This window comes from Pezoporus wallicus, unplaced genomic scaffold, assembly GCF_028554395.1.
Source record: "Pezoporus wallicus isolate ANWC-B61680 ecotype Strahan unplaced genomic scaffold, APGP_CSIRO_Pwel_v1 contig_227, whole genome shotgun sequence".
In the NCBI taxonomy this organism is placed as follows: domain Eukaryota; kingdom Metazoa; phylum Chordata; class Aves; order Psittaciformes; family Psittacidae; genus Pezoporus; species Pezoporus wallicus.
Window position 1 is genome coordinate 6329059 of NW_026635704.1, and position 15304 is coordinate 6344362.

Genomic DNA, 15304 nt, shown 5'->3' on the forward strand with positions numbered 1-15304 from the left:
CGACGGCAGCCCTTAGGCCCCACGGCGCCGGCTCCAGCTCCCCTTCTTCCGCCCAGCCGCTGCGATGCTGTCCCGCCGAGAAGGCCGATGGAGCGGGCGCAGTACCCTCTCTCCCCACCGCCCCCGCCTCCCCCACGCTCCCCGGCACAGGCGCGCCCTACCCGCACCGCGCATGCACGTACCCCCGCCCCCGGCGCGCGCGCGCGCACTGGGTGCTCGTGCAGGAGGCGGCGGTGACGATCCGAGAGACGCGCGCGGACGCCCCCTTCCCCCCCCCCCGGCTCCCCCTCCCCAAATTCCCCCCTCCTCCCTCCCTCCATCCTTCCCTCCCTTCCTTTTCCCCCCTTATCCCCGGCCCCCTCCCGCTTGGTGGCGGCAGCGGCACCGGCAGCCCCCCGCGCTCCCCGGGAAGTGCGGGTCCGCGCGCGCGCGGGCGGCAGGTAAGCGCGAGCCCTCTCACTATTCCTCCAACCCCCCCATTCCTCCCCTCACGCCCAGCTGCAGGACCGCCGTTGCGGTGCGCGCGCCCGCGCTACCCTCCCAGACCCCGCGCTCTGCCGCTGCCGCCTCCATCAGCCCCATTAAAGCTGGCGCTGGGTGAGATGGAGGCGCCGCGGGCGCGCCCGCCGCCGCCAGCAGCAGCAGCAGCCCGGAGCACGTCGTGCGCCTGCCTCCAGCGCGCGCGGTGGGTGGGGGGCGGAGGGCGAGGACAAGTCCAGCGATGGGTGCGCACGTTGGGGCGCGCGCTCCCCGCGCGGCGGCCGCAACAAAGGGGCGCGCGGCCGCGGCCTGTCGGCGGCGCGGGCGCCGCGCGAGAACCGTTGGGGAGGGGAAGGGAGGGAGGAGCGAGGGAGGTGGAGGCGCCGGCTCCGCGCAGTCCCGTGAGGCGGCGCGGGGCGGCGGTGGCGCCGGGCTCGCTCTGGAGAGGGGCCGCCTGCTGCTCGCGGGCGCCGCCTCCCTGCCGCAGGGCCGCGCCCGACCCCGGCGGTGGCGGCGCGGGTTCTCGTGGCCGCGGCGGCGAGCGGGTGGCGGCGGCCCGGCTGGGATGGGCTGCGCCCTGCCGGGAACCCGCCTGCGCCGCGTCCTCGGTGGCGGGTGCATGGAGCGGGCGTGCGCCTCACTGCCTCTGAGGGCACAGGCAGGGCGGTAAGCGCCGCTCCAGCGCGCCTCCAGAGCCGGGAGAGCTGCCGCGGTGAGGCACCGAGCTTGTCTCAGGCGGCAGCTGCAGGAGCTGCCAAAACTATTTTACAGGGTATATAGGAAAACACAGGACATATTTTCCCCTTTCCTGCGGTGGTAACGGTAGTGTGTAAAGTGTGCGTGCAGGAATAATTAGAATCGCCCCGTGGAATAAGTAACGTAGTTGCAATGGGAGTTACCCCCTGGCTTCAGTCGGTGCTGGAGGTACTCTGGTCAAGTGCCTGCCCTACTCTTCTCGCAGAGTAGTATCTCTTTTTCGCAACAGTTACATGCCCCTGCCTACTCTGCAAAACTGTTTTCAGCCAATTGCTACATCTGTATCGTTCTGATTTAAGAAGTCTCAGCAGAATTGCATCAAAATTGCATATCGTTTAACAAAACAGGGTGGGATTGCTGCTAGATTATCAACAGTGACTTTTGGCTGTTTGCTTAAAAAGAAAGCATTTTTCCCACCTTGCAAAGAATTCTATAAACGGACACTGTTGAAATAGTTTTGTCCTGCTGTGTTTGGTGCTGGATTGGTGCATTTTCCTGGGACAGTAGACCCAGACAGCCAAGAAAAATGAACACAGTGGTTTTTGGGTTTGCTTTTCTTTGTGTATTTCAAATATTTGTGTATTTGGCTATCTTAACATATTATTATTTAGGACTAAGAAAAGAATTTTTACTTTCCTTAGGTTTTTTTGTTTTGTTTTGTTTGTGGTTTTTTCTTTTTGTAACCAGTGCACTATATGCTGAGATGCGAAGGCATTTGTAGGGAGCCAAGTGTGCCCATACCATGTTAAACACCCAGCACTGTGGGTGGAAGTTGTATGCCTGTCACCTACTTCCATTTTGTATATGGCCAAGGAAAGATTAGACTTCAGGAAAGGAGCTCTCAATAGCTCTGTGTCAGGTGATGGAGGGTTTCTGCTCAACCATATATTAAGTTTCCCTCCTCTCTGCTGCATTTCCTGCTTCTATCACAGTTAGATGCCTGTGGGAGATTGGGGTTGATTAGTTTCAATTATGTGTTTTGTGTTATCCTTTTGCTGTTTAAGCATCTCCCTTGCGCGCTCGCAGCTCAGCAGGCAAATCAGACAGTGGGCTGCATCCAAAGGGGTGCGCCCAGCAGGTCAAGGGTGAGATCTCACCTAGACTACTGCATCCAGCTATGGAGTCCTCTGTGCAGGAAAGATATGGACCTGTTAGAGAGGGTCCAGAGGAAGGCCATAAAAATGATTAGAGGGATGGAACACCTCTCCTGTGAGGAAAGGCTGAGAGAGTTGGAGTTGTTCAGCCTGGAGAAAAGAAGAATCCAGGGAGACCATATTGCAGCCTTTCAGTACTTAAAAGGGGCCTATAAGAAAGATGGGAGAAGCTTTTTAGCAGGGCCTATTGCAACAGGACGAGGGGTAATGGTTTTAAACTAAAAGAGGGGAGATTCAGGCTGGGCGTGAGGAAGAAATTTTTTTACAATGAGGGTGGTAAAACTCTGGCACAGATTGACCATGGAGGTGGTGAATTCCCCATCCCTGGAGACATTCAAGGCCAGGCTGGATGTGGTTCTGGGCAACCTGATCTAGTTGAAGGTGTCCCTGCCCATTGCAGGGGTGTTGCACTAGATGGCCTTTGAAGGTCCCTTCCAACCCAAACTATTCTATGTTTGTATGATTGTTTGGAGATCTGGTATCTCTGGTGTCATTTTCCCTGGTCCTGAAATGCACCCCCATCCACGGCCCAGTTTGCTGTCCTTTCGGGTGCTTGGTCTGCTTGCCAGGCCCTCTGCTAAGCCAGCTCAGTCCACTGGTTCAGCAGAAGACTCACCACCTTCTTGATGGGTTGGTTACTGGGTTAGTGGTGGTGATTCCTGTTGAGGAGTTTTTCCGACTTTTAGATGTAGTGCAAAGTAAGTAGCAGGGATGTGGAGTCAGGGAAGTAAAGTAGCCAGAGGCAAGTAAACACATGGTTTATGACCGCAGCACTTTCAGATCAATTTATGCAGTTGTCTCTAGAACCTGTCAGATTAACTGGGTATTTTAACAGTGCATTTTGTATAATTTAAAATAATTGGAAACACTGTGTTTTAAGACACAAATTTGAAACCAATTTTTGAATAGATTTTATAATTGCTTAAAATGTTATTATCTTCCTGTCTTTCAGGGCGAAGGTGGCCCGTTGTGAGAGTTAATCTGCCAAATATTTAATAATCATTTGTTCAGAAGATTTCCCACATTGTTCATGGTAAGGCCTGTGTTTGTTATTTCACATTTTGTTTGTTATGCTGATACATTTAGAGTATTTCTTATACCTTATTTTAGTATTAGCAGTCCTTTAGCTGTAAAAATGACTTCTTTTGCAGATGGGAATTGCAACTTCTCAGAGGAAATTTACAGTTTTGGATAACTAAATCAATAAATATCTGAAACGAGTAATTTATTCATACAAAAAAAAAGTCCTTTATAAATCACTGTAAAGTGTCTAACCTAGAAAAAGACCTGTATTTATTCACAATTTTAAAAAAAGTTTGAGAGTAAAGCTTTTATCATCTGAAAGGCTTTTTCTGGTCATATTGAGAAAAAAAAAGGATTTGGAAATTCTTTTAGTGTGTAAATGACATTGTCTTTGGGGATTTTATGACCTTGACTACTCTATAAAAATTGCAAAACTTTCCTTTGTCATTTTACAGGAGTTTTTCATCAGTATGTCTGAAACCATTAAATATAATGACGATGATCACAAAACTGTGTTCCTGAAAACATTAAATGAACAACGTTTGGAAGGAGAATTTTGTGACATAGCTATCGTGGTTGAAGATGTTAAATTCCGAGCACACAGGTGTGTGCTTGCTGCCTGCAGTACCTACTTCAAAAAGCTTTTCAAAAAACTGGAAGTTGACAGTTCATCAGTAATAGAAATAGATTTTCTTCGTTCTGACATTTTTGAGGAGGTTCTCAATTACATGTATACTGCAAAGATTTCTGTTAAGAAGGAGGATGTAAATTTGATGATGTCTTCAGGCCAGATTCTTGGTATTCGATTTCTGGATAAACTCTGCTCTCAGAAACGTGATGTATCTAGTCCTGAAGAGAACACGCAGTCCAAGACCAAGTACTGTCTAAAAATAAACCGTCCTATGGGGGAACCTAACGATACCCAAGATGATGAGGTAGAAGAAATTGGAGATCATGATGACAGTCCTTCAGATGTGACGGTGGAAGGAACTCCCCCAAGTCAGGAAGATGGAAAATCACCTACCACTACCCTAAGAGTGCAAGAGGCAATCCTGAAAGAGTTGGGAAGTGAAGAGGTTCGAAAAGTCAACTGCTATGGCCAAGAAGTAGAGCCCATGGAAACAACCGAATCAAAAGACTTGGGTTCTCAGACCCCTCAGACTTTGACATTTAATGATGGCATAAGTGAAGTAAAAGATGAACAGACACCAGGCTGGACCACAGCAGCTGGAGATATGAAGTTTGAGTATTTGCTTTACGGTCACAGGGAACACATTGTATGTCAGGCTTGTGGTAAGACCTTTTCTGATGAAGCACGATTGAGAAAACATGAAAAGCTACACACTGCAGATAGACCATTTGTTTGTGAAATGTGTACGAAGGGCTTTACCACACAAGCTCATTTGAAAGAGCACCTGAAAATACACGCTGGTTACAAGCCTTACAGTTGTGATGTATGTGGAAAGTCTTTTATTCGTGCACCAGATCTAAAAAAGCACGAAAGGGTTCACAGTAATGAGAGGCCATTTGCATGCCATATGTGTGATAAAGCTTTCAAGCACAAGTCCCACCTCAAAGACCACGAAAGAAGACATCGAGGAGAGAAACCTTTTGTCTGCAGTTCCTGCACTAAAGCATTTGCTAAAGCATCTGATCTAAAAAGGCATGAGAACAATATGCACAGTGAAAGAAAACAAGTTACAACAGCCAATTCCATCCAGAGTGAAACGGAACAGTTACAGGCAGCAGCTATGGCTGCTGAAGCAGAGCAGCAGTTAGAAACTATAGCTTGCAGTTAAAAGCTAAAGCAGAAACTGTATCAGAAATAATATAAGAAATTAAATTGGACAAAATCTATTGTTGGTATGCATTTAGACTGAGAATTATCTTTTCAAGAAAACATTTTTAGAGGATTTGAATGCTACATAGTAACAAATAGCGTTGCTTGGTTAGGCATTTTAAAACATTTCAGAGATGGGTATTCTTAGAATATGAAGTATGTTGCTGTCATTAGCAGTATAATGCACTAATACCTGATTTAATATGAGAATGAGATCAAGTTCTCTATAAAACAGGGATCATCACTGGCTGATGTTTTGTTTCATCCAGCATGGAATACTGCGTACGATGCAGACGTCGAAATCAGTGAGTTATGTTTGAAAATGCTGACATCTCAGAAAATAACAGACATGGAAAAGAAATACTTGATTTTCATAATTGTGAAGGTGTTACACCTACAGTTTTTGAGAAACAGACATTTATTCCCTAAGCTTTTTATTTCCTCCTTTTTTCACCTAATGTAGGTGCTAGGGGTTGATACAACAGAGTGTAAGGGGGGATAGTGGTCAAAATTAAATTGCTTCCTATTCCATTCCCTCAGATATCCTCTTACTGTAATCAGGGTGTCAAGTTTAATGGAATACTTGCTTTCCTGAAGAAAATGCATTATTCAGTGGTCCTAGCTAGTAAAGCAGAAGGGTCACAGCATTCACCAGTGTTAACTGTGGGGAAAGAGTCTGCCTCATTTGTTCCCATGCTCACTTTTATGCAGATTCCCTGAGGTGGGACAGAGCCACAAGGCAGAAAGGGTGCAGCATGGAGGAGACATGTTCCTTACCTGGATCCAGTAGAAATTAGTTCGAGCTAGTACAGCCTGAGGCTGTAGTTTTTATTATGCAGCTTTCCATTCACCTAACCTGTCACCACAGTGTTTCTGACAGCAGAGGAGGACTAGCTGTACTGGCGAGTGATAGGGTATCACTGCCAGACCTCCAGAGCTGCAGAGCACAGCCATGGGCGATTGCATACCTGCCCACAGTGCTCAGCTCAGCATGTGTGTCATGGCTGGTCACACCAGCTAATAGGTCCTGTTTGAATTTAAGAACTCCTGCCTTCCAACACAATAGCTTTCAGCAAGAGGGAGACTTCAGTGAGAGACTTCAGTCTTAATTGACCCAGAAACAGTGTTCACTAATACCTGTTACATACAGTTGCCTGATTTTTGTTGTTTTTTTTTTGTGGGTTTTTGTTTTTTTTTTTGTTTTTTCCTAGACAGGCTGGGTAGATGCTGCTAGTTTAACTGCTAACTCAGAGGTTCAACAAAGTAAGTGGTCTTTGGATTGCATTCTGCTGTGTGTAGTCAACAAAAGAGAACACAGTAACAGTCATAATGTAATCCAAAGGGATATGGAGCCTTTGTTTTAAATTTGTAAATACTACAGCAGTTGTCAAAGCTTCATTTGAAGTTGGAATGGGCAAAAACCTGCACTCTTAGGCATGTGGCTGGGTAACATTGGTCACTTGCAATACCTATAGCATATGAAAGCGTTAGACCAGTTTCTGGTAAGTTGCCATGTGGTAGATCACATCTTGCTTTTCTAACTTGAAATCGAAAATGGTGGTTTTGGAACTGTTCTGTGGAATTTTGATTTTTTTTTTTTTTTTTTTTTGGCTTTTTTTACAGCTTCATTTTATTCATGTACTCATCAGGTTGAGCAGTTATCTTAAAATGCCAATAATTGCTTGAAAGCTGGTCTGTAAATAAAACATGAACATAATATTTTAGAAAATGTAAACTTTGGACCTTTACCAATATATTTTTTTAAAATGTTGCTTCATTTTACATTCAGTAATTAGTTTGTAAACAAACTATACATTTTGTATCTGTGCAACATCAGAGGATGTGTATTCATTGCATTTTATTGGTTCTCTTGAGGAACATGATAAATGACCATTGTTAAAATGTTTTACTGTATATTATCGTAGATATAAAGATAGTAGGTCCAAAATGGGATCTACTTTCTTTTTCTAAATATATTTGTCTTGCTATGTTTTCTTACCTGAAATTGTTTGCCTATTTTTTTTAATATAGATGATAAAATTGGGGTTGATATGACTGTGCAGAAGAGATCTGTTGTGATAAGAGTTCAAAAGTGTAAAAGATGAAGACAGCTAAATTTCCTCTAGGTCTTCTATGAAAATCGCAAGAAGTAATGAGCTTAAATTACAGCAGTGAACATTTGCATGAGAAAAAAAAAAGGGTTGAATCATGAATTATTAGAACAGAATGCCTGGGAGTGTGCCTGAGACAGGGGATGTGATTCTGTCCAATTAATGGGTATTTTGCTGTTGACTCTGTTGGGGCCAGATTAGTCTAATATTCCTAACAAGGTTTCCAACTGCGCACAAATAGCTAATTAGTGTGTGTGCAAGAATGACAGAATGCTTTAAAAGCATAGATGGCTACAATAACATTAGATACCAATTACTTGTTTTTCTCAGAGTTAAGTAGCAAAAATATCACACATGGAGTTAGTCCTGAACGTAAACTTCTCTGTCTATGGTTTGTGAGTCAAAGGAAGTTCTGTCTTTCATATATATTTGATAGCAAAAAATCAGTTACTCTTTCTGGCTTATATCAAACATCTGTCCATGTTACAGTGGTGACCAAGTGGCTTTAGTGTGTTGGCATTAAGAATACGTATAAGTGTTTGTGTGGCCAGAGCTTACATGTTGATAATGCAGCAGCATGTTGGTTGATGTGAAATGAGGTTCTTGTGGTGGTGCAAGTGGGTCTATACAGTCAACAGTAAGTGAGATGCAAAACCAGCGCCTTCTCAACTGCAAAAAGATCTAAACACTAAAGAAGTATAACCATTTAGTTAAAAAGCTTTGTACTTTAAAAGACTAAATAACTTAGAGTGAAAAGAAATACTTGAAATAAGAGTTTTGCTATTCTGTGATTTTAACCATGTGTTCCTAAAAATAGTATGTGGGGTTTTGTATCTGATTCATTTCTGATTCAAATTGTGCTACTGGTTATTTGGCACAACTCAGTTTGAAAACTGTAGAAGTTCAGGTAAGAACACCTTCCAGCCCTTCTGCACTCCCCACCCCTTCTACACACTCTTCTTTATCAATATTTAAACAAGCATTAGAAGATGAAGCAATTCACAGTGGAGTACTTGTGTTTTAATTTTTCTGCTTTAATCTTTTAAAAAGAGATCAGAATTTTAAAGGTTCTGTGAAAGAAAACAGCTCGTGCTGAATTCGGTAGCAAAGGTTTGTTCATGTAAGCTGCAGAATACTAATTACACCTCAAAATCTTGCCATTTAGGTATCCAAAGTGGAGTTCTTTTGAAGATCAGGCCCCGTTTTTCTAATCTAGAGATTGCCTTCTTGACTCCAGTGAGTAAGGATATTTAAATTAATAGAGTTGGTGTTTGGTGAGATATAGAATAAAATATCAGATGAGATCAGAAAGTCTGCCCTAAGCTTAGACTGTAGTTTTAGGGACAGATTATCTATTAGTAAGTCTTTTTTATCATTTTAGACACCAATCTGTTTTACAGAAGAGACAAAGCATTTTTGAAACAAAGGACATACACAGCTGACAATGTACCACTTTTAGAATATAAACATTTAAAGATCTGTGCAGAGCAGGATAGTTCTTCCTAAAAGGTAAAGACAGACCTAAGGATTTCATCTTTTTTGAACAGTTTGTCTGTAGATCACAGTACTATTCTCAATCATAGAATCATAGAATAGTTAGGGTTGGAAAGGACCTTAAGATCATCTAGTTCCAACCCCCCTGCCATGGGCAGGGACACCTCACACTAAACCATCTCACCCAAGGCCTTGTCCAACCTGGTCTTGAGCACTGCCAGGGATGGAGCATTCACAACCTGCCTGGGCACCCTATTCCAGTGCCTCACCATGCTAACAGGAAAGAATTTCCTCCTTACATCTAATCTAAACTTCCCCTGTTTAAGTTTTAACCCATTACCCCTTGTCCTATCACTACAGTAATCAGGCAGAAATGTGCAAATTTCATTAAAAATTCCATTACAGCAGCTGGTCTGTCATTTGCCTCCATCTAGATCTAGAACAATTATAACAACATTCATTTTGAAACAGAGGATTTCCATGAATAGATTTGTTAAATAAGTGTCATAAGAATTAAGACATCTCAGGAATTATTTTTAAATGTAATGCAGGAAATCTGAAATAATCACAGAGCTAAAAATAGTGATTTATACAATATTAATACATTTTTCAATGTATTTCTCTCCACTGTTCTTTTATATAGATTTTTATTGGGGCTTTTTGCAGGCCCTGATCCTTTAGATATTTATAGAACTCTGAATCTTGATGAACTCAAACAGTTCCAATATGACCAGCACTAGAGCTCTTTAAAATAAAAATAGACTTTTGCCATCTTACTCTTAGGTTTCAATTTTCTTTTTTTGTTTGTTTGTTTTTGTTTGGGGTTTGGTTTTTTTTTGGTTTGTTGGTTGGTTAGTTTGTATTTGTTTGGGTGTTTTTTTAATAATCTGTATCTAAGCACCTAGTTTTTTATAAATAAACTTGAAAAAATTTGTAGACCATTTGAATAAAGTTGTACTTTATCTGACCTGCTCAGTATACGGATATCAAAAAGCGTGGCAAATGCAGAACTGCTGGATATCTGTATCTCAGATTCCTTCCAAGATATACTTTATTTTAAAATCTGTAGTTCTTGAAAGAACACTGGTATGTAAAACAAGTGATACTAACAAGAAATTTAAATTCTTACTGAATGGAAATTCCAAAGATTTGGTTTATTTTTTAATTATTCTGAGCCATTTTGAATAAGTATGTAAGACAGTAACTATATATTATGCATATAAATAGACTTAAAGCTGTCTTTTAAGGCAGCAATAAAGTGAATGGATATAATGCATTGAATATAGAAAATCTTTATGGAATTACAGAATAATGAGTTATGAAAACTGACAATTTCAACTTTTTCAACTAAAACATAAATGTACTCTTCTGAAAAACTTATTTTCTAATGCAAACTCATTCTGTTAAAAAGAAAAAAACAACCAAACCATGAGTGCTTACATTTGTAGTGTTCTGACCTCCTCCCAAAGTCCTGTGTGTACATTTGAGTAGTCTGCATTAGCAAGCAACTTAGATGCAATGAATGTAAATTTTGAAAATTTGAAAAGACAGAAATACTATGAGTTTTCATTATTTTCTAATGAAAATCCATTTTTTCAGGGTCAAGGGTACCACAGGCAGTGCTTACAAGAGCAAACCACTGCAGTGGCATCGCAGATTGTGCAGAGAGGAGGATGTAGTATGATTGAACTCCACTGGGAGATCAAAACCTCACTTTTTTCTACTCTAGAATTTGGATTATGGTACTAACACGAGATCCTATGTAACTTCAGGCTGGAGTTACTCTTCAAGGAAAGTTGTCAGTTATTTGCAGATGATTTATGTCTGCTTTGTACTAGTCATTATCATAATCGGGGTTTACAGAGTAAAGTTTTCAGAGCTGTATCTTCAAAGACATTATTTGGTTCTATTTTGCGTACTGCCAAATCTTGTTTTATATGTTTCTGTTGTGTTTAAGGTTGCATGGGCAAAGTCAGGGAGAAGAGTTGGGAGTAAAATCAAGAATATACTGTGAAAAATGTTCTAAACATTGATTTTATTAAACTTGAATACAAATTATATTCAGATTTGTATTTAATGTATTCAGGGTACCTTATATTTAAGAATGTGTTTTCATTGCTTAAGAAGTTGGTAGTCTCAGATGATAATTTATAGATATGTTTTCATTACCTTAATCTCGAGCATTTAGAATTGGTGTATAGATTTATTTTTTCTGGGTATTAAAGCCATGAGTATCTGTTCATGTAGCTCTATTAGGCTAGAAATATCTAATTACACTGGCTGTCTATATCTAAGCAACATTTAACACATTTTTGGTTCCCAAATAAGTCTATTATCATCCCCCCATTTCCTGTTACAAAATAACTGAAGTTTATGTGAGATCTGCTTAGGACACTAAGAAATGTGTTCTCAGATGGCAATAGCATTTGATCTGATTACTTTGCAAAGATGAAAAGTGAATAAAAAGTGGCTGATTCCGCATGGCAAGATGTTTTACAATTGAATTTTTATGTTTATTTCAAAACTTAAGCTTTGGCATTTATTTGTCTCTGTTCTGCTATAAAGCTTCTTTTGTGACAATACAGTTTCCTAAAGTAGAAAAGCAAAGTAGACTTTGTATCATAAAACTTAATTCTCCTGAAAAGGTGAGTGTTGTTTTGTCTCCCCCTCTTTCCTGCTCACAAAGAAGTCTGGTTAACTTATTTCTGTGTTGGTGCAAGCTATGAGATGAAGGTATTCAGGCAGGAGCAGGGATGAGGGTAAACATGGAAGAGGAAGCAGCTGAACCTTCTTATTTCAGTTGAAATAATGAAATGAGTGACAGTTAACTTTGTCTTACGTGGTCAACTCCTTAAAGCTTGTACTGTCTGCACAAATCTCATTCCTAAGTTATGTTCTTTTGTTGAATTCTTTCTTTTTGAAGACTTTTCAAGGTGGAGAGGTTCAAGCAAAATTGAAAAGTATTTTACTTTCTCCAGGTAGAATTTACTATGCATGGAACTATGATAGAACTAATATTCTGATTACTCATTAATATGCTGGATAGTGTCTTCTATTTTGTTAACAAAGTAATGCCTGTCAGCTTAAATGCAGGAATGATCTTGCAGTTCTTAGCACTCTTTAACTCAAACCTATTTGTCTACCTACCCTGGGTGATGATAAACAGAGAGAAGTAATGCACCAAGGCAGTAGGCTTTACCTCCAAGACACAGCTAAATCATGAGATGTTTCCTTGTTTAGAAACTAGTGGAAAAGTTAAATGAGATCAAAGGATCAGATCCATGGTGATTTAAGGGAACCAATGTTGTGGTTGCTGCAACTCTTTTGCTGGCAATAGCACTCATGAAGTGTCTCAGGGAACCACTTAATGGAGAGCTGAAGCACCTGAAAACTAATAAGTGGTTTGAGTCATTTTTCCTTAACCTTCTTAGTAGCCCCACATGATTGACTCAGTGCTAGGGTCAGTGGAAGAGCAGGCCCAGTTTAGATCAAGTTTGGTTATTGTGGAGCTGCCTCCTAAGGCAGCAGCATTCTGTTTCACCTGTCATGGTAAAACTGCAAATTACTGCTAAAAGGGGCAATGCTGTTCTCTCCCCTTTTGCTGTTACCTTTTGCACCTGTTTCCTCTGTCTTGTTTGCTTCAAATTTAATGGCTTTTGTGGCTTTAGGAGAAGCCAGTCAAGTGTGTTTCTATAACAAAGCAATTCAGTGCTTCAGTGAGTTAGTTTCAGGTTGTTGAACCAATTCATGAGATCTGGTCCAAGGTAAGTGGCAGGAGTGCATAGCTAGAGTTAGGAGAATGAGTGGAGCAGGACTTGCCCAACTTTGGCAGCATGTTAAATGCACAGTAGTGAAACAAAGCACTTGGTGCAAAGCATTTGTGAGAAGCAGTCAGGCAACACAAAGGACCATATATACCTCTTTTGCAAAAACCACTGGTGGTAGACTTCTGGGATTTTGAAGAAGGATATGTGTGTGCTTCATTTCTGCTTTTTCAGGAAGACAGAATTTGGGGTTTGAAGTTGCTTTGTTTTCTTTCATTTTTATTGTTTAAATTAATCTGACACTGCCTCTTATCTGCCAATCCTACGAACCCTTGAATTGTGACAAATTGCTTAGGTTAAGGAGAAAAGAATAATTAAAAGGGACAACAGGTACTTAATTCACTGAAGGACAAAACCCCAAAAGGATGGAAAATTGTATTTTTACATTCTAAGTAAATGTTTACAAGTATCAGAATATATTCACTTCATAGTTATTTCGGTCTGGTTTGGATTACTTACTGTGTAAAACTCATCATCTCTTTAGTTATTGAAAATAAGATAAATCCCAAGTATAATGTATTTCATTAGGTGATGTCAGCAAGAGTGATTCATGTTAAGGTTTTTTTTTTCCCCACCTGTCTTTAGTTTAGACTGCTGTGGTAAACTCAAAGTTTTCAGAATGTTTGACTTTTATTTCTTTCCAGGTATAAATATGGATTCATTTGAAAGCCTGAATATAAAAACTGTAGGTATTTTTATATTTCTATTTGGTACTTCAGAGTAAGAAGTTTGAAATGTAGTTCTTCAGTTGTGTATCTGAGGCTGCAGAAGGCATTCTTTTCCAAGAGTTGCCTTTTTTCAGTGAAAAGCTCTTCCTAGGTATGAGTTATGTTCTGATATTTCTAGCAGTTTTCTGTGTTTTAACAACATTTGAATATTTTCTTCTTACACTATTTTTTTTTTAATTTTACTAATTTATCCAGATTTTCCAGTAAGATTTAAAACAATCATAGGTTTTTAAAGTGTAAAAATAGAGCTTAAACCATGGTTTTTGAGACATAAACTTTGTTATGCTTGTGTAAGGTTTCATTCTTTAACTTTTCAGCACTGTAAATGAAATACTGTACTGAAATAAATCAGATACTCTTACTTGAAAATATGATGACTGCCATCATAAATGGAGGTATGTTAAACAGACATTTTTTAATTGAAGTTAACACCCATTTTAAGAGTGTTAGTAAATGTTTTCAATATGAAAAATAGGTTTAATTTTCCACTTCAGTAATGAACTTTTCTTTTATTCAGTTGTATGACTCTTGTAACTCTCCCATTGTTCCAAGGACAGATTAAATGCAGTCAGAAGGGGGCCTTGACTTGATGGATGTGATAAATTATGCCAAAGTATGGATATCCTCTTACAGGTATTTTTCAATTCGACATGGATTATGCTCTGTGAATCTTGCTAAACTAATTTAAGGTTTTGATATTCTGCTTTTAAAATCCTTTCTTTTGTGACATAGTTAATGTTTTTAAACACAATTTAAAATTCATATACTTATCTTATTTGTCCAAATGATTTAAATTTTAGCCATGTATGATGAAATCCCCATCCTTTTGACTATAGGACAAGTTAAGAAACCACATTGTGTATTTATTCTTTGTATTTTATATATTGGTGTAATTCAGTATAGTTTCCCATTCTTAGTTCTTGAAAAATCAAAACTGTTTAATAGCATGTTAAAATTACGATTTTGATATTTACATTTCACATATCTTTGTTCTTTTCTTTGAGCGTTAAATTAAGCATGCAGTTTAAGACTTAGATTGTTTACATTTATCAGAATATTATAACTGAACTTATTGAGGACTTTCATGGCATAGTATTTTCTTGAAAGTTTGTAAATAATTGTAACTTGACTTTTTTTTTCTCCTTAGCTCATTGGCTAGCAGTTTTGCCATGGGTCATAAACGCATCTTTACTTCTCTCCTTCTAAGTTCTTTGAAGACTTGAGCATATGCCTAATTTTATGACTTGTGTCAAGTTACACATACCAATAAGCTGTGATATGATCAGGGTCTTCTTGTAGGAAAGAGGAAGACACATGCAAAACCACTCATTTTTAGTCTAACAAATGTGGTGGTGTGCGGGTAGAATAAAAAATGTTTAAAGATGAATTTTATTTGTGGCAGACTCCCAACTTATCCTATGAGTCATTAGCATGGTGCAGAATGGTATGGCCTTGTCCATGTCATGAGTCAGTGGTTGGTTGTGAGGTTCTTTAAGTCTCCTCCTATGTTTCACTGTGTCTCTGCTAGGTACAGACTCATTAGTCAAAGACTTGACTGAATTCCTTGCTGTATAAAAGAATTCCTGTGTGATCTAAAGGCTCTCAATTTTGGACTGTAACTTACTTGTCTTGGTGAAAGGACTGGCTGTCTACAGAGGTGTGACAGGTGGGAGCAGCAATTACTCTGGCACCACTGATTTTTGCATAGCTGTACAAGTACTAATGTTTTAGTTGAATCATTCAGTCTTGTATTTAAAGCTCTTAAATGTATCTAGATCTTTTTTTCTTATTGGTTGGCTTTTGCTTTGGGTTCAGCTTCTGTATAGCTTTGACTCCCATCTATAATATAAAGATACTAAGTTACTTCTTATGGGACTGTTGGAAGATAACAAGT

At 40.0% G+C, this 15304-nt stretch overlaps 1 protein-coding gene across 3 annotated transcripts; it reads left to right on the forward strand.

Moving 5' to 3' along the window:
- The first annotated feature begins 311 nt into the window (after positions 1–311).
- Positions 312–10916, forward strand: ZBTB14 (zinc finger and BTB domain containing 14). 3 transcript variants are annotated; one of them, XM_057397542.1, is made up of 4 exons: positions 312–440; positions 3343–3423; positions 3869–4867; positions 10458–10916. In XM_057397542.1, exons 2-4 carry the CDS (start codon positions 3421–3423, stop codon positions 10605–10607), a joined length of 1152 nt encoding a protein of 383 aa, XP_057253525.1. In that variant the 5' UTR covers positions 312–440; positions 3343–3420; the 3' UTR covers positions 10608–10916. The 3 variants fall into 3 exon arrangements, with proteins under 3 accessions (XP_057253525.1, XP_057253523.1, XP_057253524.1); XM_057397540.1 differs by lacking the exon at positions 10458–10916 and having other exon boundaries at positions 3869–6117; XM_057397541.1 differs by lacking the exons at positions 312–440; positions 10458–10916 and having other exon boundaries at positions 3019–3423; positions 3869–6117.
- Positions 10917–15304: the final 4388 nt, after the last annotated feature.